Genomic DNA, 25,522 nt, shown 5'->3' with positions numbered 1-25,522 from the left:
CAGGCTATTAGTAGTTAAGTCTGAGGTTACTCAAAAGCTATAAGTGGATTTTTGAGCGTGTGGGAGGCCGGTACCCCTCACCCCCACATTATTCAAGGGTTGACTACATTTTCACAGGCCACCATCTGAGACAGTCACCGTTTACCCCATTTCACAGAGGAAACTATGGCCCAGAGAATTGGAAACACTTGTCTAGGGTCACCGAACAGAGGTCTTTCTGGCTCCAGATTTGGTCCTCAGGCTGAGGAAGGGTTCGAGGGTATAAAAAAGGGCCGCACTCCCCAGGCACCCAGGTCTTCATGTCCAGGGCTCCGTTCCCACTCCCAGAAGCCACCTGCAGCCTATGCTCCCCAGACCCCTATACCCCAGGTGTCCAGCTCCCCAGCTCAGCCACGTAGGGCTCTCCCTGACCGGGACCCCAAGTCACCCTTCCATTCGTCGACGTTTATCTTCCGATAAGTTGCCTAGTGTTTTTTACAACTTCTCTTTCTAGTTCCAGACTGTAAATTTTCTCTCTGCGGAATCTTGTAGCTGACTGACTGTTTTTCATTATATTTGCAGGGCTCGGGGAGGAAAAAAAAAAAAAAAAAAAAAAAAGCCAATCCCTTTATTTGAGAATCCTGACATTTATTAGCATAATAAAACTCTCAAGATGAAATTGCAGTTTTCCAGACAGTAATTTCATTTGCAGGACAACTTACGAGGAATTTATTTTAAGGCCAGGTAAAACCTAAAATATATGAGATGTGCAGAAAGTGCAGGCCCCAAACAGAATGAAATAAATGTGTTAGGCATGGAAAACCCAGCTGTTGTCTCTCACATATTAATTAGGAGCGACAGAAACAACAGCTCAGGGGTTCAGGTTCTCAACCCTTGGTCTGCTTTCAGAGCTGCTGCTAGTTCTTGGAATAAGAAGCTTCCTCTAACACCTTGAAAATCAACACCATGTTCCCCTGACACATCGCTGCTGAGCCCAGAATAATTGTTGCTGTTAGTGGGGTTGTTATTAGCAATGCCTTCCATTTAGATGAAGCTTTCCTACTGCTCATGTAACTGACCCTCCAAAAAAACCAGTGACGGCCACACAAAAAGCTCTCTTCTCAGTATACTGAGAAGCTTTCATGGGGTTAACTGACTTGAACAAAGTCACATAGTTTGTAAATAGCATGGCCAAAACTAAAATTCAGCTCGTCTGAGGCCACTCGACGTCTAATAGAAGAAAATCGAACCATAATAGGTAATAGTTTTAAAGCACTTCCATATTCAGGAAGCCGGCTTCCTGCCTTCTCTTGGTTTTATTCATTCAGGGGCCCTGTGAGATAGCAGAAGGGCACCAGGTTGCAAAGCTGACATTATCGAACACATCTGTACGATGGGGCCTTCCCTGGCTTTCCCTAAGAGGCAGAGCCTGCGGCAAATGCCTCTGTGGTGTCATTCAGCTCAAGAGTGCCATCCCGGGGGGGAGCAGGAGAGCGAGGCGGGGAAGGAGGGGGGCCACACAGGAGGGGGTGGGCCTCATCCGGCCGCTCCTTGGTTCCATCGGGACTAGTTGCTCAGTCTTGCAGGACTGCTTTCCCAGAGGTCATAGGAAGAGCTGCCAGTCCAAACAGCCCCGCCGGAGGAGGAAGACAGAAGAACTAATCCTCAAGCTGCTGTCTCCCATTGATGCAAGCTTCACCGCATGGGGAGTTAACTGCCCTGCTCCTGCTGGTTTTCTGGTGTCTTCTGCGTCTGCAGCCATAGGGGATGAGAGGCCCAGAGCCCCACGTGGGGCCAGGTGGCGTTGGCTCATCTCAAATGAAGCTGATGGGCCCAGTGGCAAAAAACAGAGTCCACGCAGAACTAATTGCAGTGATGGTGACCAGGGCATAATAAGCAGCCAAGGATGTGAAGAGTAGAAGAGGCAAGAGAGGAAATGGAGCGTAAGAGATAACGTGACGGAAGAGACGCATGATGTGAGAGGTGACATAAGATATGTGTGACGTGACCATCAAGTAATGTATGCCCGTCCACCGACAAGGCACAAAGTCCATCCATCCTCCCACTCCCGCCAAATACGGGGCTTCTAGCATTACAATACTAGTAAGGTCCAGGGTGGGGAGTTGAACGCAAGTCTGCTTGATGCCACTATAATATTCCCATCACAACATGCTGTCTCTACGCATATGTCCATAAACGTGAAGGCAGAGTGTGGGCAAAGACACTGCCCCTGAGAGTTATTCAGGGGTCACTGGAAGAATCCTGTCGATATGAAAAACATAGCCAGAGTAAGTGAACACAAGGATCAATGTCCAAAGGACCGTAAAGGCAGAAGTAATCATTTGAATAACATGCATAAAGAGGGGTAAATCCTAGAGAGCAAAGGCTTTTTTGGATTTATAATTCACCCCAGGTTTTGGGCACATTTATTGGGAGTGCATGAAACCACTGCCTCAATATTATAAAACCAGGGTCAAGATAAGCTTCCAAGACCAAGCAGGGGTGGCAAATAAGGCAGGCAGGGCAGTATCCGTCACCTATTCTGGAAGCTGGGTCTCAGAAGCCTTGGGTAATTCCAACGATAAAATCAATGAGGGGAATAACATACACCATTAAAGACGCAGCGTCTATATTTTCCATATAAATTCTTTGCAACGTTTCTTCTATCCTCTCCATGACTTTATAAACAGAACAGGTAGGAAATAACTTACTAGAAATGACTGCTGATTAGTGCTGGAAAACTTTCAGAAGAACTGCATTCATTCAAACAAATATTTATTGAATGTCTACCATATGTTAAAATCAGAGTTCGGCACTGGAATTATTTTCGATTATTAAAACATGGTCCGTGTGCTCTAGGAGCTCGATTTAGGGCAGATAGGCTTCTCTTCTGAAGTCATAACTAAACTCTTCGTGAAAGAGTTGCAGCAGCTATTTGCAATTTCTGTCCTGGGCATCGGGACAGGGACCGATAGCACATATGCCATATATTTCATATCCCTTGAGGCATACTAATCTACTTAATCCACTGGATGGTGGTGGATATTCCAGAAGGCCATAAGGAAGGATTTGAGCTGGGAAATTCTTAAGTTGAGTTCAAAAACTGGATGCCCAAAGAAGTCCAATTGGTAAGGGGGAAAAAAATCATTCAAACAACAGATGGTAGTCTGGCGGGCTGTCCCTCTGTCCACAGGGTTCCTGCAGCAGCTCTCCCCCTGAAACAGTGATAATTTCCTCCTAAAAGGGAAAACAAAAAGGAAAGAGCACTTATAATCAAGCAAGGGAAATAAACATCCGCCAGAGAGAGACCAGTTCAAGATAGAAAGTCTATGAATATGTATCTGCCTTCTCCTCACTCAAATTTATAGAAATGACAGGAAAAAAAAAATCTGCTTTTAAAAAGAAGTAAATCCATATTGGGAAAATGGAAAGAAATCCAACACGGGAAAATAAGAAGGAAGGCCATCCACAAAGCTAAATGTTAAAGAGTACTGAAAAACCAAAAGACCTACAGGATGAGATTGTCAGAGGAGATAACGTAGGGCAGGGGCTGGGGAACCCCAGACAGCAAAGGTCTTTGCCTTGGGCAGATCACAAGTGAGGAGAGACCACCAAAGCTCCTACACTCCCATGCCCAAAAGATGAGCTAGCTACTCACTATCAACTCCAACCCTTACAGCACGGAGAGAACAGATTTGGGAAAGAGGGACTACATCCATTGATGGATAAACAGGAAATTTCAAGTTCAGACACCACCTCATAGCTCAAAATCTATAAATATTTAAGGAAAAATCACACCTATAAAAGAAAGATGCCAAACTCAACAACAGAATGGACATTGAAGAGAAGGTCAAGTTTATAAAACAAACGGAAGGAGCTTTTAAGGGATGGGTATTAATCTCCTCAGGAGAACATAAGAACATAAATCATCCATGAAATAAGAATGGGCTATATTTTTTTCAAAATTAAAGAACCTGGAAATGAAAAGAATGCCCATTTAAATAAAAATTTCCATAGAAGACCTAAGGGGCAGGACGGACATAACTAAAGAGCGATTCTGTTGCTGGAAGAATTGACACATCAGTAAGAAAGGAGATGTCTAAGTAGAAAATGGACAGAAGACAGGAACAGACAATCCCCAGCAGAAATCCAAGTGGCCAGTAAACATATGAAAAGATCCTCTGTGCCAGCAGGAATCAGAGAAATGCAAGCTAATCAACAAGGAGATACAGCATCTGCCCATCTAATGGGAAAAAATTAAAATGACTGATAATCCCCAGGGCTGGCAGCAGTGTGGGGAAACAGCCTCATCTCGCTTTGGCAGAAGCATGAATTGGCGCTATGTTTTTGGAGGGCAATCTGGCAGATCTTTTCAAATTAAAATGTGCATACTCTTCTATCCAGCAATCCCAGTACGAGGGATCCATCCAGAGAAATCCTTGCACATGCGCCCTAAGTGACATAGACACAGACAAGCAAATCTCTGCAGCCCCATTTGTGATTGTGGGAGCCTGGAAGCTGACTAAGTGGCCATTGCGGAACACCATGGGGCACGTACAAGGATGTGGTGCGTGGACTGAATAGAAACGTTTCAGTAACAGCCAACGTCCTGATCACTTACAAATGTCAGGTATACTGTTTCGGCAATTTACACAGTGCTCTCTCAGTGAAACCTGCCAGTGACCCTAAGGAGGCGAGTGCTATTTTGAAACCCATTTTACTGAGGAGGAAACTAAAGCATCAAATCATCAGTAGTTGCCTGCAATCACACACAGTAATGAAGTTGGGATTTAAAACTTAGCAGCCTGCTTCCAGGGACCATGCTTTCAAAAAATATACCGTATGATATATCGTGTTAAACAAAACAATCATATTGCTGAGCTATTAAGTAAAGAATTGTCCAGTTTATGTGAAAATTAACACAACTATGTATTTCCTTATGTACATAAATTTCTATGTTAATACCCAGGAAATACTCGGATAGATACATGGCAAACTAATAATTCAAGGTGGAGGATGGAAGTGGGGATTTTAATATTTATTTTTGAGGGACAGAGACAAAGTGTGAGTGGGAGAGGGGCAGAGAGAGAGAAGCAGAATCCGAAGCAGGCTCCAAGCTCTGAACTGTCAGCACAGAGCCCCACGTGGGGTTTAAACCCACAAACCGTGAGATCATGACCTGAGCCAAAGTCAGCCGCTTAACCGACTGAGCCACCCAGGGGAAGAGGGGATATTAAATGAACGAGGCACAGGGTGCCTGGGTGGCTCAGTCAGTTAAGTGGCGGACTTCACCTTAGGTCATATCTCATGGTTTGTCAGTTTGAGCCCCGCATCAAGGTCTGTGCTGACGGTGCGGGGCCTGCTTTGGATTCTCGCTCTCTCCCTCTCTCTCTCTGCCCCTCCCCTGCTTGCGCTCTCTCTCAAAATAAATAAATAAACTTAAAAAAATCTTTAAAGAACAAGGCTTTCACCTTGTACTGTATCTGATTTTTCTTAGAATGTAATCATAAATTAGTTGTGTAATTAAAATTTTAATTTACACACGCTGGCCATCAGATTGCCACATGGGCATAGATGAGCTCTCCCTTTTGTGAAAGAAACAAAATTGGATTGGCAGTCTCCAACCCCAGATTCGGAAGAGAATAAAGACCTTCAAAGATACTGTTCAAGCCTTCCTGTGCAGGAACCATAGCATAGCATCTCCAAGAGACGGACCTTTTCCCTTTGCCTAAACACTTCCAGGGGCAAGAAGTGCATCGCTGCTCAAAGCACATTATATCTGATAGGGGAAACCAAGCAGTTGTGGTACAGAGGGAAAAGACACAAGCTTTAGAGGCAGACAGCCTGAGGATTAACTGCTGGACCTAGTGGTACCAGCCACGAAAACTTAGGGAAGCTACCCAAGCTCCCTGGCTTTGGTTTCCTGATCTGTGAAATATGCCTCCCTCACAGAGCTGCCATGAAGATTACGTGAGACCATGATGTACAGCAACAGGCACAATGCCGGATACAGAGAAGGTGCCAACATCCACACATGCCCTCACTCTCTCTTTCCTAGAATTGTTAGAAGACTGTTCCCAACACAGGTAGAAATCTGCTTTCAACCTGGTGAGTCCAGTTTTCCAGCCGTACTCTCCAGCCAATGTCTAGGTATTTGTAAACAGGTGACTGTCTATGTGCTTGACTTATAAGGTCAAGTCAGGAGCTGTCCTCAGAGCCCTGGGAACATCCATGAAGAGAAAACAATACAAATCCAAGACTCCCTATTACAGCAAAACCCCAGTGAGATGGTCAAGTAACCCTGTGAACCTTTCCACAGGTGCAAAGCTCAGGGAGATAGTGAGCTCCCACCACTCTGTCTCTCGGAATCCCTCCCCCACCCTTCTGGGCCATCGAGTTCCATCTTAGGCTTTCTCCCAGCTACCAGTTACCACCGTGCCAACAGCCACATCAACACAAAAGTTGCTCCTGTCTAAATATATTGTTCAGGAGGCAACATCTTTCCCAATGAGAGGTCTACAGCAGGGGACAAATAACAAGAAAGGGTTCTGGAAAACAAGAACTTCCATACCGCTTCCCAGTTACAGAGCACTGTTATGTACACTGCCTCATCTAATGGTCACAGGATCTGAACTAAGTACTATTTACATCCATTTGCCTGGTTAGGAAACTCAGGTTCAGGGAGGGCTAAGGAACTTACCCAAGGTCATACACATACCATGTGGTAAAGCTGTAGTTGGAACAAGAGACATGGTAACTCTACTAGAAAAGCTTCTCAAACCACGGGGCTGACAACTAGGCTTCAGCTAACTCTACAGAGCTGCCAGAGACCTGCCTAGAATTTTCTCAAGCAGGACATCCTAGGGATGAGTTGTAGGTGAGATGCAGGCTTGGACTGAAGGTGAGTCAACCAGCTCCTAAGTGTTGACAGTAGGAAGCCCTCAGCTATTCGAGGTGAGAAGACGCTAGGGACCAGGTGCCTGTATCAGTCAGGGGGTAAGCCGGAGAGAAGAACAGAAGGTTCCAGAGCCTGTCTAGACAACTGTACTCTCTTCCACCCCAATGTCCCATGTTCCTGTGATCCTACAGACCTTCGGGGGCTGCCCGCTCCCTCTCCACCTCCTCTCTTAACACCTACAACCTGGCTCTCCTTCAGCTCAAGTTTCTACCAGTCCCATCTCTCAACCAGCACCCCTACGAGGGATACCTTGTGGAAATCAATGAGATCAGTGAGCGTCGCATGGCGATTGGGGTCCACTCCCAGGAAGCTGTAAAAATCTCCAGAGGCATCCACAAGAAAGTGCTTGAACCCTTTCTGCAGGCGATAGGAGAGGGTATAACCCCAGATTTTCTCACTGACCCGGACCAAAAATGCTCCCTCTGTCATGTTCTCAAGGAGATCTTCTGCATCTTCTCGGCTAATAATTCCTGGTTTAAAAAAGGGGGGGGGAAAAAAGGCCATAGGTTCAGCAAACCTTCCCCTGCCACTCTCCTCCATTCATCCCTGCCCCTCATCCTCCTTCAAGGGTGTCAGGAAGGGAGGCTGCGGGGGGCTCAGGTACTTGCCTCATTCCACAGTGGGCTCATCTTGGCCCAGAACAAGCTGTCTGGGCAGAATTCCTACTAGGACCTGAGTTTAGCATTCTTTCCTCCAAATTATGCCACACTAACTTGGATTAACTGGGTAAGCAAAGAATTAGCAATGAGCCAGGATTATAGCATCTATCAATTACAAATAAGAGTCCTGCTTTGATAACAACACTGGAGGGACTTACGACTACTACCCCAGTTACCTTTCCTGTACCCGTGAATGAGCGCCTGAACACAGCACGTCCTCTGAAGAAGAAAGAGGGCTTCCTCCATCCACCTGCGGACACCAGGCAAACAGCTCAAAGGACAAAATTTTCTACAGTCCTTCACAATGTGCTTTCACCACCGTATGAAAGGCGGTCTGGCCCTGGAGTCAAGTATTCGCCAGTGGCTATCTCCAGCAGGGCTTTTAGGGAGCTGCGCTCATCTGGATAGAGCACAGGAAGCCATGCGTGCAGTGGGTCCACCTCTGAGGGCAGGGCAGTGGGAAGAGGGCAGGAGCCAGAAAACCTAGATTACCTACTGACCCCTGCCTTCATCCGGGCTACGGGATGTTCAGCCAACCCCTCAACTTCTGCGGTGTCCTTCGACGTTTAAGTGATCATCTTAATCCATCTACTTCGAGGGCACCTCACAACTTTCAAGTCAGATAAAGTTCATGAAAGCCTTTCATAAATCGAGAACATGTCCCTGGGGACATGTTGGCTGCTGTTGTCCTCTGTTATTTCGGGGGAGAGGAGGAGCACACTGTCTTGTTCACACACCCACCTGTTCACCCGCTGCATACATTCAGTGGGATCATTTACGGCAGTGACATAGCCAAGGGTTAGAAAACAGCTGGGCTGTTCATCCCTGTGACCCAGGGACTTGTGATTTGTCCCACGCTGCACCCTGGTACTGCTTTCGATATTGCACTTTCCTGTAGTGTTCCCCTCCCCCCCACACACACACACCACCATCACTCTCCTACTTATAGGTCATCTGGCCAGACTTTCCTTGTGCCCAAAGCAGAGGACATAGAGGCAATCACACTGTCACCTGTCCCCCTTTTAAAGACAGCCAACACAAATGGGAGCCACCTCTTTCCTCCTTGCCCATGGCTTATCAAGAGGCAATCAAGTGAGCCACCCTCTCCCCAACCAGGCTATAGAAGTAGGAAATTAGGAAGAGAGAGAGGAAGGGAAGGAAGTAGGGAGCCCTTCTGCCACAGGACACCTGAAGAATCGCACACAAACCCCTCGTAAGCAGGAGGGTGCACCCTGGGGCTGTCCCCTACCCCCAGGGAGGGCATTAGTGCCTTCGGCCAGGGAAGCAGTGACAGCCAAAAGAGGGCCAAAATGGCCCACCTGGAATCTGTCACAAGACTCAGCACAGTCCCTCACCCACCTCCCTGCCCCAGTATCAGAGGACCTAGACCCTACAGGTAGCTGGGGTGGGGAAGAAAGTGAGACAGTGTAGAGCCGGCTCAGGAGGAAGAGGGACCAGCAAATGTCACCCCCAACCCCATTCCCCACACCTCAAGCTAAAGCCCAGCCCAGACTGGAAACTGGGAGAGGAGAGAAGTGTTACATGGGGTAGGAGACTGAACAATCAAACTTGAATAGGACTCGACTTTTTACCACCCAAAAGTGACCAGTAAGACCAAAAGGACAATGTCATGTCTCTCTGCCATCTAAAACCTTTGAATAGCCCCCCTGAAATCCAGCAGAGTCCAGGCTCAGCAATGACAGGCACTGGGCTCCAGGACCCCATCTCACCCACCTCTCTAGGCTCATTCACTCACTCCGTCATGAGCCATTACTGGCTGCTGACCTCAAGCCCCCCTTGTGCAGAAGCCTCAGCCCCAGCCCAGCCCCCTTTGTCCCAGCTGACCCCAAATCCTCAATGAAGGATGTCTCTTCTCTCCTGGGAAGCACAGGCTGCTGATCACTTACACTCCGCCTTTGTGCAAGTTAGAAAAAGATGTCCTTCTGAGTGGTAGAATTTGAAAAGGGTACCCGTCTGGACCCAAATGACCAAGCTCTCGTTTCTGCATTTCAGTCCCTCCTGCGCACAACTAGCCCTCTTGGCAAGTTCGCTTTACTCGGTGCGCAATCTGCTCAACCCTGTCAGGAAATCATTTCTACACCAGGAGGCTGCACGGGATACCCACCTTCGAGCTTTCATAACGCCCTGCCCAGAGGCTACAGTACACTAGGAAACAGGTGGTGAACAGCTCAAGGATGGAGCCTGTGGCAACTGTGGGACCCTCAGGACGGACTCCGCTGCAAACGGTGTCTGGACTGACAGCCTCCAGCTGCTGCTCAGGACGCACCGCTGAAACATATTCTCCCCAGGCTGCTTCTGGCACAGAGGGTACAAGACCAAGTGCCCTTGGGGCATCTGGGTGGCTCAGTCAGTTAAGCGTCCAACTCCTAGTTTCAGCCCAGGTCATGATCCCACAGTTCGTGAGTTCGAGCCCTGCACTGGGCTCTCTGCTGTCAGCGCAGAGCCCGCTTCAGGTCCTCTGTACCTCTCTCTCTCTGCCCCTCCCCTGCTCTCTCTCTCTCTGTCTCAAAAGTAAAATAAACATAAAAAAAAAAAAAAAAAAGACTGGGCGCCCTTGCCTCAGAGCACAGAGGTTTCTATGAGCACAAGGGTACTGGAGCCACCGTGCCCACCCAGTGCAGGACTTCTGAGTGAGCAGTCCTTGCTCTGGGGTTTCCCATCAGCCTGAGCAAGACTTGCCCTGAGCTGCGCTCCAGTAGCAGGCTCCTCCCCCAACCGCCCCTCCTTCCCTCGTTCCCTCCCTCCCTCCCTGCACCACTGTCTGAAGACTCCCCACCTCCTCCTGCTCCCTCTCCCCTTTATCCTTCATGGGCATTTCTTCCAGTAAATCCCTTGCACTTCTGCTTCCCAGAAGCCCCACACTGACACAGAAGCTGATGTCTGTGCCCCAAGGACCTGGAATGCTGCGGGGCTTGTCCGAAGCAGTAATCCAGAGCGTGGACTAAAACCACAGCTCAGGGACTTGTTCAACAGGTGGCCTTGGGCAGGTTACTTAAGCTTCTGAAACCCAGGGCAGCGTCCTCATCTATTAAGCAGTCGCACTAATACCATCTACGTCATGAGGTTGCTCGAGCCTACATTAAATTAATGTGTGAACGTGCTTACCACAGTGCCTGAGAACACAATGGCCACCTAATTTTTTTTTTTTATAAAAAAAGAATGCATGCAAGCAGGGGAGGGGCAGAGGGAGAGGCAGAGAAAATCCCAAGCAGGCTCCATGCTCCTTGTAGAGCACAACGCGGGGCTCGATCTCACACCGAACGGGCTGAGCCGAAATGAAGAGTCAGACACTCAACCACTTAACCGCCTGAGCCACCAGGCACCTCCACAATGGCCGTCTAATACACGCAACTAGTTTGTCCTGGCCACACCAAGGGTGCTGCTCGTGTGCCAAGACTGGATGTCACCTTGTTCTGGTAGCAGCCTTGGTCATCGTGCTGCCAGGCTGTGCTGCCCAAGCACCCAATCCCCCCAGACTGAGGCTGCTGAGGAGGACTTCTTCTGGTGGGGACTGTACTGCCATCGCCGCCTCCCCCCCTCCCCCCGCAGACTCCTCCGGGTGTCTGGAATAGTAAACATGTGTGAGATCTGCCCCGCTCTTGGATACTTAACCTAGAAATCAAAATTGTAACTGGGCCCAAGACCAAAAGGAGTACAGCTTCAGTGTTTAGGACAGCACCGGCCATTTCACAGCAAACCTGACCCCCAAGAGAATTAGTGGCTGGGAGCCCCGAGGGACACTTACAAGGAGAAGCTGTCACATTTTCCTGCCCCGTTCACCCTGCCCTCCCCATCTCCCCCTCTCTCTCCCTGGATGGCCTCTAAGCCAAGTGTACTGAGCCTAAGCACTAACCATACCCCAACCCATCCCACCTCTGCCCCTTCTAAACACTCCACAACCTCTTGGCTGAGGAAGAAGGGAGAGCTTCAAGTCACCCCTTCTGACTGGGGAGCGAGCACAGTGCTCCCCAGGGATCATGGGAACTTTCTGCCTCAGCAATGACCAGGGCTGGCTGAGGGACATGGCCGAGGCCCCACAGCACCTGTTCTGGAATGGTCACTGGAGACTGCAACTGTAGATCCCTTCTGAGCCAATTCTCACCCACCAACGATGGGAAATGTAGCATTTCCTGTCTCTCCTTCCTCCCTTTAATAAGTATGTATTAAGCACTCTCTAGGAGCCAAGCCCCATGCTCAGCACCTGGGAGTCAGCACTGAATGAGAAACAGTTCCTGCCTCCCAGAAGTTTTGACTCTGGACAGAAGTAGAGATTGGCAGAATTTTTCTATTTTATTTTATTTTTTATTTTTTATTTTTTTTAAAGAAAAGGCTCACTGTAACCAGTGGTGATCAAGGCCACGGGTGCTATGGGAGCATCCAGGGGAAGCACCCCACCCAGCTCTGGTGCCAGGGGCAGAAGTGACACTTAGACTAAGACCAGAAGGGTTAAAACAGAGGGGTGAGGCAAGTATCTGTTTTGCAAAAGGGATTAGCACATGAGTCTTCATGGCAGGAGGGGAGGCCAACGTAGGAGATGGGTGGTGACAACATACACAGAGGTCGGCAGGGGCCAAGCTCCCATGCGCTCCCCAGACCATTAGAAGGATTCTGGACCTAATTCTGAGGGCAATGAGAAACGACTGGTGTTCCCTAAGCAGAAGAAGAATATGAGAATGTTCAAGGATAAAAAAATGGCCTCAGGAGGTATGAATTATAGGCACACAAGCCAGCGATCTCAATGCAATGAGGGCTCCTTCATCTAAGCATTGCTTCATAGCTACATTTCCATAGCTACAGCACTGGAATCCAGCTCCCAGACCACTAGTCTGCCAGAAATGGCTTCTATATTGAAGCAGGGGGGCAAAAGGACACATTGGGGGTTACATGAAAAGCCTCATGTCACAGCCAGCATGGGACACCATCTGGGGCCTCAGTGGGCCTCATCTCCTTCAGTCTTCCTACCATCCCAATTATCATCACTTCATAACTGAGGACACTGAGGGTCAGCAAGAAAAGGGACTTCCCCAAGGTCACAGAGCTATTAAATGGTGGAGTCGGAATTTGAACTCAGGTCCTCAGACTCCAAGTCTAGTACTCTTTGCTCTACACCATGTTATCTCATGCAGAGGACAGTAAGGGCTGTGAAAGGCGCAAGAAGGAGGAGACTAATGTGGCCTGTAGAAAAGTCAGGGCAGGCCTCAAAGAGGCAACGAAGGGGGATGAGAAGCAGGCCTTGGGGGCTGCGTAGATTCCGTGGCCGTAAGCCGAGGTGGTGAGGTAAAAGGGGAGAAGGAGGGATAAAATGAGTGAAGAGTCACAGCGAAGACTAAGAAGAACGAGTCCATGGCACATTTATAAAAATGCAACCTAAGAGAAGCCTAATTTAAGTCTCAGGACAGGAAGAGACACAGCAGATGGACGGAAAGATCTAGCACGTGTATGATCTGGATCCCAGAGAAGACTGGTGAGGAGAATGGAGAGGAGGCAATATTTAAGAGTGATTCATCACAGACACATCACAGGGAAACTGCACAAAGCCACTTAACGTCTCATTTTGTCAACCAGAGAAAAAGGCTGATTGTCTACAAAGAATGAACAATTAGACTGCTGGTTAACTCCTCAGTTGCAACAGTCGAAGCCAGAGGACAATGGGATAATATTTTCAGTGCGCCGAGAAAAAAAATAACAGTGTTTAATGAAACTATCTTTCAAGGAGGACGAAATAAAGGCATCTTCAGAAAAAAAAAAAAAGTTGAGAAAATTGACAATTAGGGATATTCTAAAGGACGTACTTCAGGTAGAAGAAATTGGATCCTGGATAGACCATCTGAGAGGCTAGAAGGCATGATGAGCACAGATATCGCAGGTTAAGTTAAAAGTATATGTTGACTTACAAAATAATACTAATAATTGATAGTGGAGGGTTTAAAAAAGATAGAACTGTAATGTTGACAACATCTGATCAGTTGAGAGTAGAAATGCTGGACTTCAAAAAATCTATGTGTTTAGGGGGTACCTGGCTGGCTCAGTCGGAAGAGCACGCGACTCCTGATCTTGGGGTCGTGAGTTCAAACTCCATGTTGAGTATACAGATTACCTAAATTAATAAAACTTCAAAAAATAATAAAAAACAAAAATAGCAGCTGGGTGGCTCAGTTAGTTAAGCTTCCAACTCTTGATTTCGGCTCAGGTCATGATCTCACGGTTCATGATCGAGCCCCGAGTTGGGCTCTGCGCTGACAGCACGGAGCCGGCTTGGGATTCTCTGTCTCTCCCTCTCTCTCCGCCCCTCCCCCACTCACACCCTCTCTCGTGTGCCCACTCTCTCTCAAAATAGATAAATAAACATTAAAAATAAATAAAAATTCTGTGTGTTTAGGAAGAGGGTAACGATATACATCAACTTTAGGATACGTGAAATATGAATGTTAAATCCTCTAAACCAACCACTGAAAGACGAGCACTGAGAGCGGTATAACCTCCAAACAACGGAGATGGAAAAATGCAATGAGAGAAAAGTTTTCTTCAATGAAGCGTGAAACAAGCTAATAACTAAAAAATAACACCACTATAGTTCCGTTTATATTAAATGGAAAAGCTCACAAAGCTAAACACTACAGTGTTTGGAGATTAACATAGAAATAAGAAATGAAGCAAAGAGCTGATGGAGAAAATACTCAGGCGACAGATCACATCTGGTGGAAGGAGCAGGGGCTGCCCTGGGGTCGAGCACACAGGTGCTTCCAGGATTGGTCGTGTCCCCGCTGCTGAAGCTCCCTTCATGCCCTTCACATCTGTACGTGCACACACCACGTATATTCAACATTGAATATTTTAAGTATTTAAATATCATTGCTCTGTACCTCCCCACACATTATGCTATGACATTCATTCAAAGTCGGTCAATGTCCTTTGAGGGATAGGGAGGTTATCACCTAGGAAAAAAAGGATCGCTAATGAGCTTTAAATGTCAGTGTTGGCTGTTTTGAGTCTCTAGAGCATGGTTCTCAACCCTGGCCCACTCTGACTGAGTCTTGTGTCAGTCACTTTGGGAACAACAAGCATCAGTCATGTTTACAATCTTCTCAGGTAATTCCAACTGGCAGCCAGGTTTGAGACTCGCCGAGCTAGAGTGTAAACAGTCTTGCAAGCCAGGATTGGCAAAAAGCTAAAAAGTGATTTTTACATTCTAGAAACTTCCTCTGTATTTAAAGTAATACTTGGAGGTCTGAACACAATTAACTGACCTACTCTAGAGAGGACATGGGATAGGTCCTATGAGAAGTCTCTGCCAGATGGGAAAGAGCTTTTCCTGGGCTGGGGTGGGACAGAGGGGATGAAGGACTAAAGGGAGGGGCCCCACTCATGTTCCTGAACCCCACAGATATTGAGAAAGTAGAATATCCCCCCGTACCCCAATTTTGCCCACATAATAGAGCCACAATTAGGGCAGAATGATGTATTTGGAGACAGAAGAGCCTGATGATGATGTCTGCCAGCCTCCCCAAGTTCCTGTGAATCGTGGAGGGGACCAAGGACCTCTACCGCGTTCTGGTGTGGGATCTGGAACATGGGGCTAGAGCAACTCTCACATTTGGCTGCTGGCAATAGGGGCCGGATCAGCCTTCTGGAGAGCCACTGGTACCCCTAGTCAAATTAACTGCATGTATACCCTCTGGCCCAACAATTCCATTACTGAGATATATTCTAAAGAAATCGTCACACGGGTCCATAAGCATCTGGCGCAAGAGATATAATTGGTTCTTAGACTGATCTGTGGTGCTGGTAAGTTGGGGGCAATCAGGGTGTCCGTGACTCAGAGTGGATGAGCAAAACCAGGTAGATTCACCCTGAGGAATACTGTGCAGCAATTAGAAATAATAGGCCAGAGACAGGAACAGCATGGCTCTCATAACAGATGCTCGGTGAGACAGAGTGAGGAACAAGAATGATTTACCTCAGCTTTCAGGTAAATGTACTTAAGCACAGGGTAGGACAAGGTAGAATCTGTGATGGCAGCAACATCATTTTCCAATCTGTCCAAATCCCCAAATAAGAAGAAGCAGGACAAGTAAAGACGAAACCAAAAGGCCATGGGCTATGGTTACAACAGAACTAGGTAGCAAGGTGGTCCCATGAACTCCACATACAAACAGTGGTGGGAACAAATAATCAACACAAGACCTTCACAATACCAGGTGTTTCCACAGGAAGAAGAAAGAAGCAAGAGTGACCAATGGACCCGAGAGCAGTCAACAGGAACTCACTGGAAAGGAGGAGGCTAATTTTAAGAACAGCAGTCAAAACTTGGGAAGGATTTGCCTTCTGCAATCCTGGGGAAGTGCAAGAGGCCCATGGTGACACCATCCAGAGCCACCTTCGACCACTGGGAGTGGCATAAAAATTGAGCCGGGTAGGACAAAAGAAAAGAAAGAAGGAGAAGGTCCAGACCCACGTGGGGGGAGGGGAACAGAGCCGAGCTACTCCGGAGAGGCAAGCTGCCCTGTTTGTGAGCACTTCACAAAAATAATAGAACAGGAGGCTCTGGAAAGTCCAAAACAACTCTCCAGGCTCTTGTTTCACTTGAAATGTTCAGGCAAACTAATTTCACATAAAAACTAGCCACAGAAAAGCACCAAGGTCAACGCTACCATGAGAAAAAAAGAAAATAAAGAGCAGAGTAACCCCCCTCGGGTGATATATATATACAATATATATACAAGAACCGTTTGAACAGATACACAGTATTATCAGAGAGGCTGCTTATTGAGGAGGAATGGGAATGTGAGTGAAAAATAAAGGAGAGTAAGAAAATAAAACAATAAGAGACAGCCTTGTTCCTTTCTATAATGATCATAAACTGTGAGGACAAGAGAGGGAAGAGGGAGCCAGTGAAATGAACCTTTAGGACTTAGGGTTTTTTGAAAAAATAATCGTCATTAAGAGTGTAGCCCAGGGGCGCCTGGGTGGCTCAGTCCATTAAGCATCAGACTTCAGCTCAGGTCATGATCTCCGGGTTGGTGAGCTCCAGCCCAGAGTCAGGCTATGCACTGACAGTGCAGAGTCTGCTTGGGATTGCCTCTCTCTCCCTCTCTCTCTGCCCCTCCCCCACTTGCACATGCACGCTCGCTCTCTCTCTCTCTCTCTCTCCCTCCCTCCCTCTCTCAAAATAAATCAACTTAAAAAAAAAAAAAGAGCAGAGCCCAGAAAAGAGGCAAGGTGACCCCCGAACTTAGGCTTTGGGGTGGACGGTCTTCACTAACAGCTAATTGATGTCAGTTGTTAAAATTCAGAAGCCCCAGCAAGAGTCAAGGTACAGGCAAGTTAAGTTTAGGGGATAATCAGCGCGGGGAAGGGGACCCCTAAAAGCAGAGAACAAAGTCCAGAGATGAGCAACCAACCACGGCCTTTCTTTGGCTTCCTCCCAAGCCACAAGCTGCCCTTACACTCAGACACTACTTGGGGGGAAGGAGTGATGTCGGAGAGACCCCGTGAGAAGGGAGAAGCAGAACTTTGAGTTTAAAATTAAGGTTGAATAGTTGCTAGAAAGTAACCGAGGTAAACTGAAAGAGACTCTTAAACCAGAGGAACCGGAAATTTTAAGGGTTTTTTTTCAGGCATTAGCAGAATAGAGGTCCTGACGAGGTAAGATCATTTCTAAAAAGAAGTAGGGGCGCCTGGGTGGCTCAGTCTGTTGGGCGTCAGACAGTGGCTCAGGTCATGATCTCGCAGGTTGGTGAGTTTGAGCCCCGCATCCGGCTCTCTGCTGACAGCTCAGAGCCTGGAGCCTGCTTTGGATTCTGTGTCTCTCCCTCTCTCTGCCCCTCCCCTGCTTGCACTCTGCCTCTCTATCTCCCAAAAATAAATAAACATTAAAAAAAAATTTTTTTAAAGAAGTAAACAAGAAGTTACACTTGTAGGTCTTTCCAGCAACAATTAAAAAGCTCGGTGGAGAGGTAGACATAAATCTACAGGTAGACCAGGGTTTCTCAACCTGGCACTGTTGACATTTTGAGCCAGATAAGGGTCTGCAGAATGCATTGTAGGATGTGTAACAGCATCCCTGACCTCTACCCGCTAGATGCCAACAGCACCTTGTAGTTGTGACAACCAAATATGCCTTTAGACACTATCAGCTCTTCCCTGGGGCACAATCACCCCTGGTAAGTTGAGAACCACTCACATGGAGATAGACCCGACAGATCTCTCATTGACAATAACAACAAAAGTTAGAGCAAAATAGTCCAGGGCTCCTCTGGACTTTGGGCGTCAAAGGCAACTACAGCGCCCTCTGCTGGACCTCTGCAGAAAAAGCCAGGGCCAAGGTCAGGGAACCTAAGCCTTCCAGGGCAGCTGCCCCCTGACGGTTGAGAAGCTAGAAACGCAGGACGGGAGGATGGCCAGGCAAGAAGCCAAGGCTTAAGGCAAGGCTTGCTATCCCTGTCCTAATACCCATTAATATCACTGGCAGGCAGGCGTCTGCACCCAGCACCCCCGCGAGGTGCAGCCAGCAGCTCCCGACTCCCTTCTTACTGCACAGAGCACGAATCCCCATGGATCCCCGTGCCTTCTTCCCCACGCCACCTAATCATCTCCCTGCATCCCATGCAGATGCTCTCAAACCTGCCAACAACTTCAAGTTGCTATCAAAATATTTATCCCACCGGTGCTAACTGTGGCAGCCCAGGAAAGGGAAGGCACAGCTTCAAAAGACGCTCAGCTATAAGGGACCCAAAAATCCACATGTTAGCAAATTCTAAGGCCAGCCCGGGATTCAGTTCCCAGCCCCTCCTCTACCTCCATGCCCATTCCCTGAAATCATTAGCTCTGAATTGCACCTGGGTAACCAAATGAGCTCCTTTTATTTCTCTGTCAGGGTTTCTGTCTGGAAAGAAAGAAATGCAGGAGGGCCAGACACGACGGGTTTACTTTTTATGGGTCTCAATTTATCTGACGTGCATATTTCTTACAGCTTTCACTATAGCTACGCCTCACCGGCCGGCAACTCCTCCATGACGGGTTAGCTATTTCTCACTCATTTTTGTGACTTTCCTTTCTTATTGCCATACTTTCTGGATGGTATCATTAAAGAGGCTGGAATTGTTAAGCTCTTCATTCTGAACAGTTTCTTAAAGCATCCTAAAGCCACAGAGATTGTGATAAAGGAGCTCGCATGCCTTCATTTTTTATACCTCCAAATGAAATTTAACCATAGCGAACTGCTGAGACAAGGGTTTCAGCAGATGAGCTTCTTGGTTCCAGATACAGCCATGCACAAGAGGCAGTATCCCACACCTATGACTGCCTGCTCCAAGCTGACATGCCAGGTTCAAATCACTAATGCCACTGTTGGTGACAGAGGGTTGCAACCACCCAGCAAAATGACCTCCCAACCTGGCTACCCAAGGATCCTGTGTAGCACTAACTTCAACTGGAAGCATAAATCTATTATTTGATTCATGCCAGTCTTGCTGACTGGACGGACAGTTTCACTAGGACAGAGGACAGGTTTTTTTTCCTCTCTATGATAGACATCCATCAGTCTTGCCCACTCAAGACCAGTTGCCCTTCTTCTGGCAAGGGATCCTGGACCTTCTTTTAGAAAGCCACACCCTCTCATTCATGTCTATGCAGTTGCAGTGGGATGGACTGTCTCCCATGCCAGGTATGGTCATGTGACTCAGGCCTAGCCAATCAGAGGTCTCATGCCTCTGACCATAGGGACTGGAGTCAGGAGTGAGCATGTGACCAAAGCAGACCCAACAAGGCAGGGTATGGGGACTAGTATTCAGAGTATTGAGAGAAAACCATGCTCTGTGTCTCCTGGATGTCAAACTCAGCAAAAGCGGGCATGCAACCACAGGCTGATGCATTGCTTGGGAATGAAAACAACATGTAGAGCAACAGAGCTGAGAGATGGAGAAAGGCCAGGCCAACCTAAGCTCCCTGGATCAAGCAAAGCCTGAAGCTAGACATACCTTTGGATTTTTCAGTCATATAAGCAAATAAATCCTCTCTTTGATTCTATCAGTTTGATTTTTTTTCTGTTACTTGCAAATGAATGTAAGTTCTGTGAGGGCAGGGAAGTTGTCAGTTTCATTCACCACCACATGCTCTGTACTTAGCATGGTGCCTAGCACACAACAGCAGCATAATAGTAACAATCAATAAATTAATTATGCAAATGCCTTACGCAGGGAGCCTGCCTCCTCGTGCCCCTGCCCAGGTAATTGGGTAATTCCAAACACTGACAATTCCCAGTTTCGCTCTATTTATTGCGTGAGGACTTTGCAGACTGTAGGAGACTTGGAGGGCATACAGGACTCAGAAGCAGACACCCAGGTTTCTGCCTCTCTGGTCGCCTCAGCCACATACCCTCATGCAAGACGATGTCTGAACATCTGCCCTGCAGCCCTGCCCCTGACCACCTCCTCACCCTGGAGAGAAGCCCCAAACACCCCAATGCCCTCTTGCAGAGAAGCAAGGGGGTGGGGGGAGAAAACCCCAAAGACCTCATCTCCCCCAAAAGGCAGTTTAACTAAAAAAGACTACTCCACTGAGTAGGACAAAGTTAACCAAAAATGGACTAGAGTTTACTTTTTTTCCCTACTACCCAGAAAGGAAAAGGAGGTGATGAGAAGTTCAGGATATGGGAGAAAATGTAGAAAAGCAAGGGAACTGCATTTTCTCTGGACACTGACACCTACATCCCGACTGCACAAACGTTGGCAATGCCTCACTGTCTGCAGGGGCGGCACATTTGTGTCTATTACAAGAGAAACCATACATTGATTGCGTATGCAAGCCATGCTGTTCTCCTCCAGGAAGCATTTCTAGGCTGTCGCAGGGGTAGGGGCCACCCTCCTGCCCTGTGCACCCCCTGGAGGCTGGTGAGACGGAGTGTGAATCACAACACCCAAAAGCAGCATCCTGGTTTGAAATGAAACCTGTAAGCAAATGCTCAGGCATGTAAATCCATAAAGAACTTAATTACTAGACAGAAGGTAATTTGAGTCCGATCAACTTTTAATAATTAAGCATAAATATTAATGAATCTTCATTTCCAGAAAGTCTTCTCAACTACTATTGTAGTTGAGACTAGACCTGATTCTCCAGCAAATGCCAAAGCCACGGTATTTGTTTCTCAGGTAAGCAGAGACAGAATAACTAACAGTGGGCAGGTTAGGGGGGAAATGTCATGTGATCAGACCTAATCCCCATCAGACTGGACAATCCACAGGCTCGCTGTTTTGACCGAAGGGCTGTCTGGCCTCTGTTTACACACCCCAGCACTGGGTGCTCGCGACTCCCAGAGACAGCTTATTCCGTCTCCGGACAGCTAAGTGCTGCAAAGTTCACCAGACTGAATCAAAGTCAGCACCTTGTGACTTTCACCATGTACTTCACATCCTGACCTTGAGGCCTTCAACAGGTATGGGGACGTTAATGGTTTCAAGACAGCAGCTGTGCCCCTCGCTCTAAATTTTCCTTCTCAACCCCACGCCTGCCCTCAGGAAAATGCACAGCTGATGCTCTGGGCTGAGCAGTGGCCGTGGGTGCCAGGGCTGGGATGAACTTGGGGCTGGAAACAGGTGAGAAACTAGATAGACTACAGAGCCTGGAGCAAAGAAAGTCCCAAAAGAGCTTGCTGGAGTTGAAGAAGGGTCTAACCTATGATAGGCACTTCCCAGAGTTAGGAAGGTAGGAGGGATCTTTTGGGAACACCAGAAATACGACGGGACCATCAGAAGAATATTAAATCAATTACATCAACAGAAATCATGGTTTATTGTTACTCTGTGCTTTTTTTAAATCCAGAAAGAAAACAAAAATTCAATCCTCTCAAATCCAACTAGATCCCCTAGCCCTGTCCCTGCCCACACATTTTAGTCACCCCCACCTGTGGATCAAAAAGTAAAGATGGGGGGCGCCTGGGTGGCTCAGTCGGTTAAGCGGCCGACTTCAGCTCAGGTCATGATCTCGCGGTCCGTGAGTTCGAGCCCCGCTTCGGGCTCCGTGCTGACAGCTCAGGGCCTGGAGCCTGTTTCAGATTCTGTGTCTCCCTCTCTCTGACCCTCCCCCGTTCATGCTCTGTCTCTCTCTGTCTCAAAAAATGAATAAACGTTAAAAAAAAAAAATTTAAATGGCAGCAAAAGAGCCAAAATAAACGTGTGAGGTAGACAAGACACAAAAGGCTGAAACCAAAAACACAGAACGACAGACGGCCAAAAGGAAAGAGTTAAGACCTTGAAAATGCCATTTACAATCTACGCTTTCCCAAAGCAAAAATTAGCGTTGCTCTTCTTTGTAATTTTTTTTTTCCTTTTTTGAGCCTTTACAGCCAGCGCCCAACCTTTTTTTGAAAGAAGGAGAAAGATCCCTTTATTTCTTAGTTGGAACAGCTTAAGCAAGAACTTAAGAGGAAAGTAGGTCAACTGACCTACTTTTTTCCTCTTTGGAAATGTTTGCATTTGGGATCCGAGTTGGTGGAAAATTTCCATTCCACATTCTGCTGGGCAGAGGAGAACTAGCAATCTAACTTTGACATGATGGATCTGTGACAAGCCAACCATCCTTCCAAATGACCCCGTGTGTTACCCTCACAGCTTTCAAAAAACATTGCAAGAGGGGGATCATGTTCATAACGTAAGAAAATCCAGACTTTCGCTTTTTGGGGGTGGAAAGGCTAAACAGGTATCGTCTTCCTTTTAAGCACAGTCATTTGATGTCATCTTTTTCTTTACTTCCATGACAGCAGAAGCATCGCCTCAGGGTGTGAGGCCACCATTTACATATTCAAATCATGATATGCATCTCCAAATGCGACCGTGTTTATTTATTCCAGGTAACAAATGGAAGCATTTCTTGTATGCCAGGAATGTTCTAAACACTTTATAAATATTATAACTTAATCCTCATAACACAACTACAAAGTGGATATTACTACTTTCTGCACCTGCCGGTGTCTTCGGCTATTCCAGGCTTAGCATGGATTTCGTGTCTGGGTCCACAGCTGCCCAAGTCCCTCATTCTGGCTGCAGGTTCCAAACCTCACCACGGTTCCCTGTCCTCCCACGGATCTTGGACAGCAAGGACGGGGCCTGAGCTGGATCACTCTCTCCATCTCGGCCCCAGAAAAGCTAGCTTCTGAGAGTGATCCCAAAGGCCAAACAGGGCATTGCCAGGCCAGATTTCCCTCCAGCCGGGCCAGGAGACCAGTGGCATCTCCACTCCACAAGGTCACAGAATGAGCAGGGGTGAGATTTAAAAATAAAGAACCCGGGCAGCATCTAAAAGAGGTTCAGGGGCGCCTGGGTGGCGCAGTCGGTTAAGCGTCCGACTTCAGCCAGGTCACGATCTCGCGGTCCGTGAGTTTGAGCCCCGCGTCAGGCTCTGGGCTGATGGCTCGGAGCCTGGAGCCTGTTTCCAATTCTGTGTCTCCCTCTCTCTCTGCCCCTCCCCCGTTCATGCTCTGTCTCTCTCTGTCCCAAAAATAAATTAAAAAAAAAAAAAAAAAAAACGTTGAAGAAAAGTAAAATAAAATAAAAGAGGTTCAAATGAATATACAGTAAGGGATAGTGAATCCAGAGGCAACACTTCTAGGCCCCGATCTCCCTCCCTGGGTAACAGTATATTTAAGGGACTGCCAAAATGCAGTAGGAAAGGCCAGGATCCAGAAGCCCTACAGCTCCTGTGATTCCTGCTGGGTGACAGAGGTTGGTTTCTCAAGCTCTCTGGGCCTCAGTATGGTCACCTGTAAAAAGTGAACCATGACTGGGTCAAGAGCAGTTGAGAGCCCCTGTGAGACGGTGCACATCCACCCCCCACCCCCACCCCCATATGTCTAAACAGCCACATGCAACCATCATGCTGGAGGGATCGCCGATGATCAGCGCTGGTCAGCCAACCAAGTCCTTCCATGCAGCTCAGAGAAGAAGGGACCTCCCAGCGCATGCAGTTGGAGGAACTGAGTCTACGCTCCATTCCCACTCGGCCTCTGCCTTCCAGACACAATCCTTCCCACCTCACAGAGGGCTGCCTCCCTGCAGGACGCCTGGTGGGTCCGCCTTTCAGCTGCAGGACTCCTGAAAACGATCCAGAAGGGGTCACCACTGCCTGTGCCTCGGCTCCTGGACCAGTAACGCCACCAGCAATAGAGAAATGAGGAAGGTGAAGAAGCCAACAGTCTTGGGAAGAACACCCTTCATCCTCAGCCCGCAGACTCCCAAGCGCCCACTAGTGGCCAGCCCCGTGCCCTGGCCATAGTTTCCAATGCTCCCAACCACCAGAGAAAGCTCTGGAGCCTCAGCAGGAGCAGAGCCAATGGTCCTCGAGTGATGCCAGCGAAACATGCGCTCAGAATCACATTGTATCCCAGACACAAAGGACAGAAAGCGTAAAGGTCCCCATTCTCCCATTCGGTGAGTCCACTAGCCATCCAGACTGCCCAGTGGTAAGCTGTAGCCACCAAAAAGTTCTTTCTTGTACCGAAGTGAAACATATCTCTTCCAAACGCTTAGCCCCCAGCTCCGGTCGCATCCCCTTTAATAATCTCCTCCTCTCAAGACAGAACTTGAGATCAAGAAGTGGCGGCTCTGTTCCCCCATCCATCCCACACCACAGGTTCTCTTTTCCAAGACCAACATTCCCCCAGGTAATCGCTACATATGACAATGACTTCTATTTCCTTCCCTTCCTTCAAATACATTTGGAAGCGTTGTAATCAAGAGCAAGGTAGGGGCGCCTGGATGGCTCCGTTGGCTAAGCGTCTGACTTCAGCTCAGGTCATGATCTCACAGCTCATGAGTTCAAGCCACGAGTTGGGCTCTGCGCTGACAGCTCCGAGCCTGGAGCCTGCTTGGTATTCTGTGTCTTCCTCTCTCTCTGCCCCTCCTCCACTGCTAGCTCTCTCTCTCTCTCTCTCTCTCTCCCTCAAAAAATAAACATTAAAAAAAAAAAAAAAGATCAAGGTGAACAAGGAGTCTAAAGATTTGGGCCCATGCTAGAACCCTGCAGCCCTGGGAGTCACAGTGTGGAAAAGTAGGAAGCAGTGCCCGTTCCACTGGGTAGCTCAAGTTTTGCGTGGAAAGCCACCCCCAACTGCTGGGCACCCTGCAGACTGCACCGTCTGTCCACGTGGATGGGGAATACCTCCTCCCCGGTGAAGGTCAGAAAAGCCATGACAGTAACACCCCACCCACATGCAGGTGAGGCTGTGTTCAAGGTCCGCCCCCAGGCCCTGAGAAGGGTCTTGTGGGAGTAGTTTACCAAACCAACTACATCAGCCACTGCTGATTCCCCACCAAGTCCTAAGGTCAACCTGCAAGACGGCCAGCGGGAAGCCGCCAAGACAATACATCGTGGCTCACGTTGTGACTGTTTTCCTACAAGTAAAGCACAGAAAGAGAAATGGGGTCTGACTGAGCCAATGTTCAGACAGAGGATGTTCTTAATAATTTTAGATACATGTTGAAGTCCAAAAATAGATTTTTCTCCTCCAAGCCAAGCTCATATGCAGTAGCTTTCCTCAGGAGTATTTTTGTATAACTACAAGGCTCTCTTACAACCCTGGAACATAACAATGAACGAAGGAGAACCAAGGAATAACTTTACCACTTTCTCTTTTTAACAGAGGAGACTATTGAGAACCCCTTGGTCCCAACAGAAAGCCAGTTCTCCTCCCCTCCCCTTCTTGTTCTGAGTCCTCTCCCAACCCCCCAGCTCCATATACACTCTGTTTCCCAGAGGGGGTGGGGTCTCTGGTGGCCCACCTCAGACTCGGAGAGACATCAGCACTCACACCGAAAATCCCAATTTCATAGATGGGCATTTAAAGGACACACCCAGGGGCTGTTGGGTGGCTCAGTCGGTTAAGCGTCCAACTTCAGCTCAGGTCGTGATCTCA

General features: G+C 47.9%; 1 protein-coding gene across 4 annotated transcripts in view; it reads right to left on the bottom strand.

The window, feature by feature from the left end:
• Positions 1-594: 594 nt before the first annotated feature.
• SH2D4B (SH2 domain containing 4B) overlaps positions 595-25,522 on the bottom strand; it is a 68,358-nt gene continuing 43,430 nt past the window's right edge. For 2 of the 4 annotated variants that reach the window (XM_058696853.1, XM_058696854.1), the window contains exons 6-7: positions 7,187-7,407; positions 595-3,216 (exon numbers count right to left, since the gene is read on the bottom strand). In XM_058696853.1, coding sequence (XP_058552836.1) covers positions 3,124-3,216; positions 7,187-7,407 — 314 coding nt within the window. In that variant the 3' untranslated portion in view covers positions 595-3,123. The other 2 variants (XM_058696856.1, XM_058696855.1) reach the window with 2 other exon arrangements.

Source organism: Neofelis nebulosa, chromosome 13 (assembly GCF_028018385.1).
Source record: "Neofelis nebulosa isolate mNeoNeb1 chromosome 13, mNeoNeb1.pri, whole genome shotgun sequence".
NCBI classification, from domain to species: domain Eukaryota; kingdom Metazoa; phylum Chordata; class Mammalia; order Carnivora; family Felidae; genus Neofelis; species Neofelis nebulosa.
The sequence above is the reverse complement of the archived record's forward strand: the minus strand, read 5'-3'. Positions and strand labels throughout refer to the sequence as shown.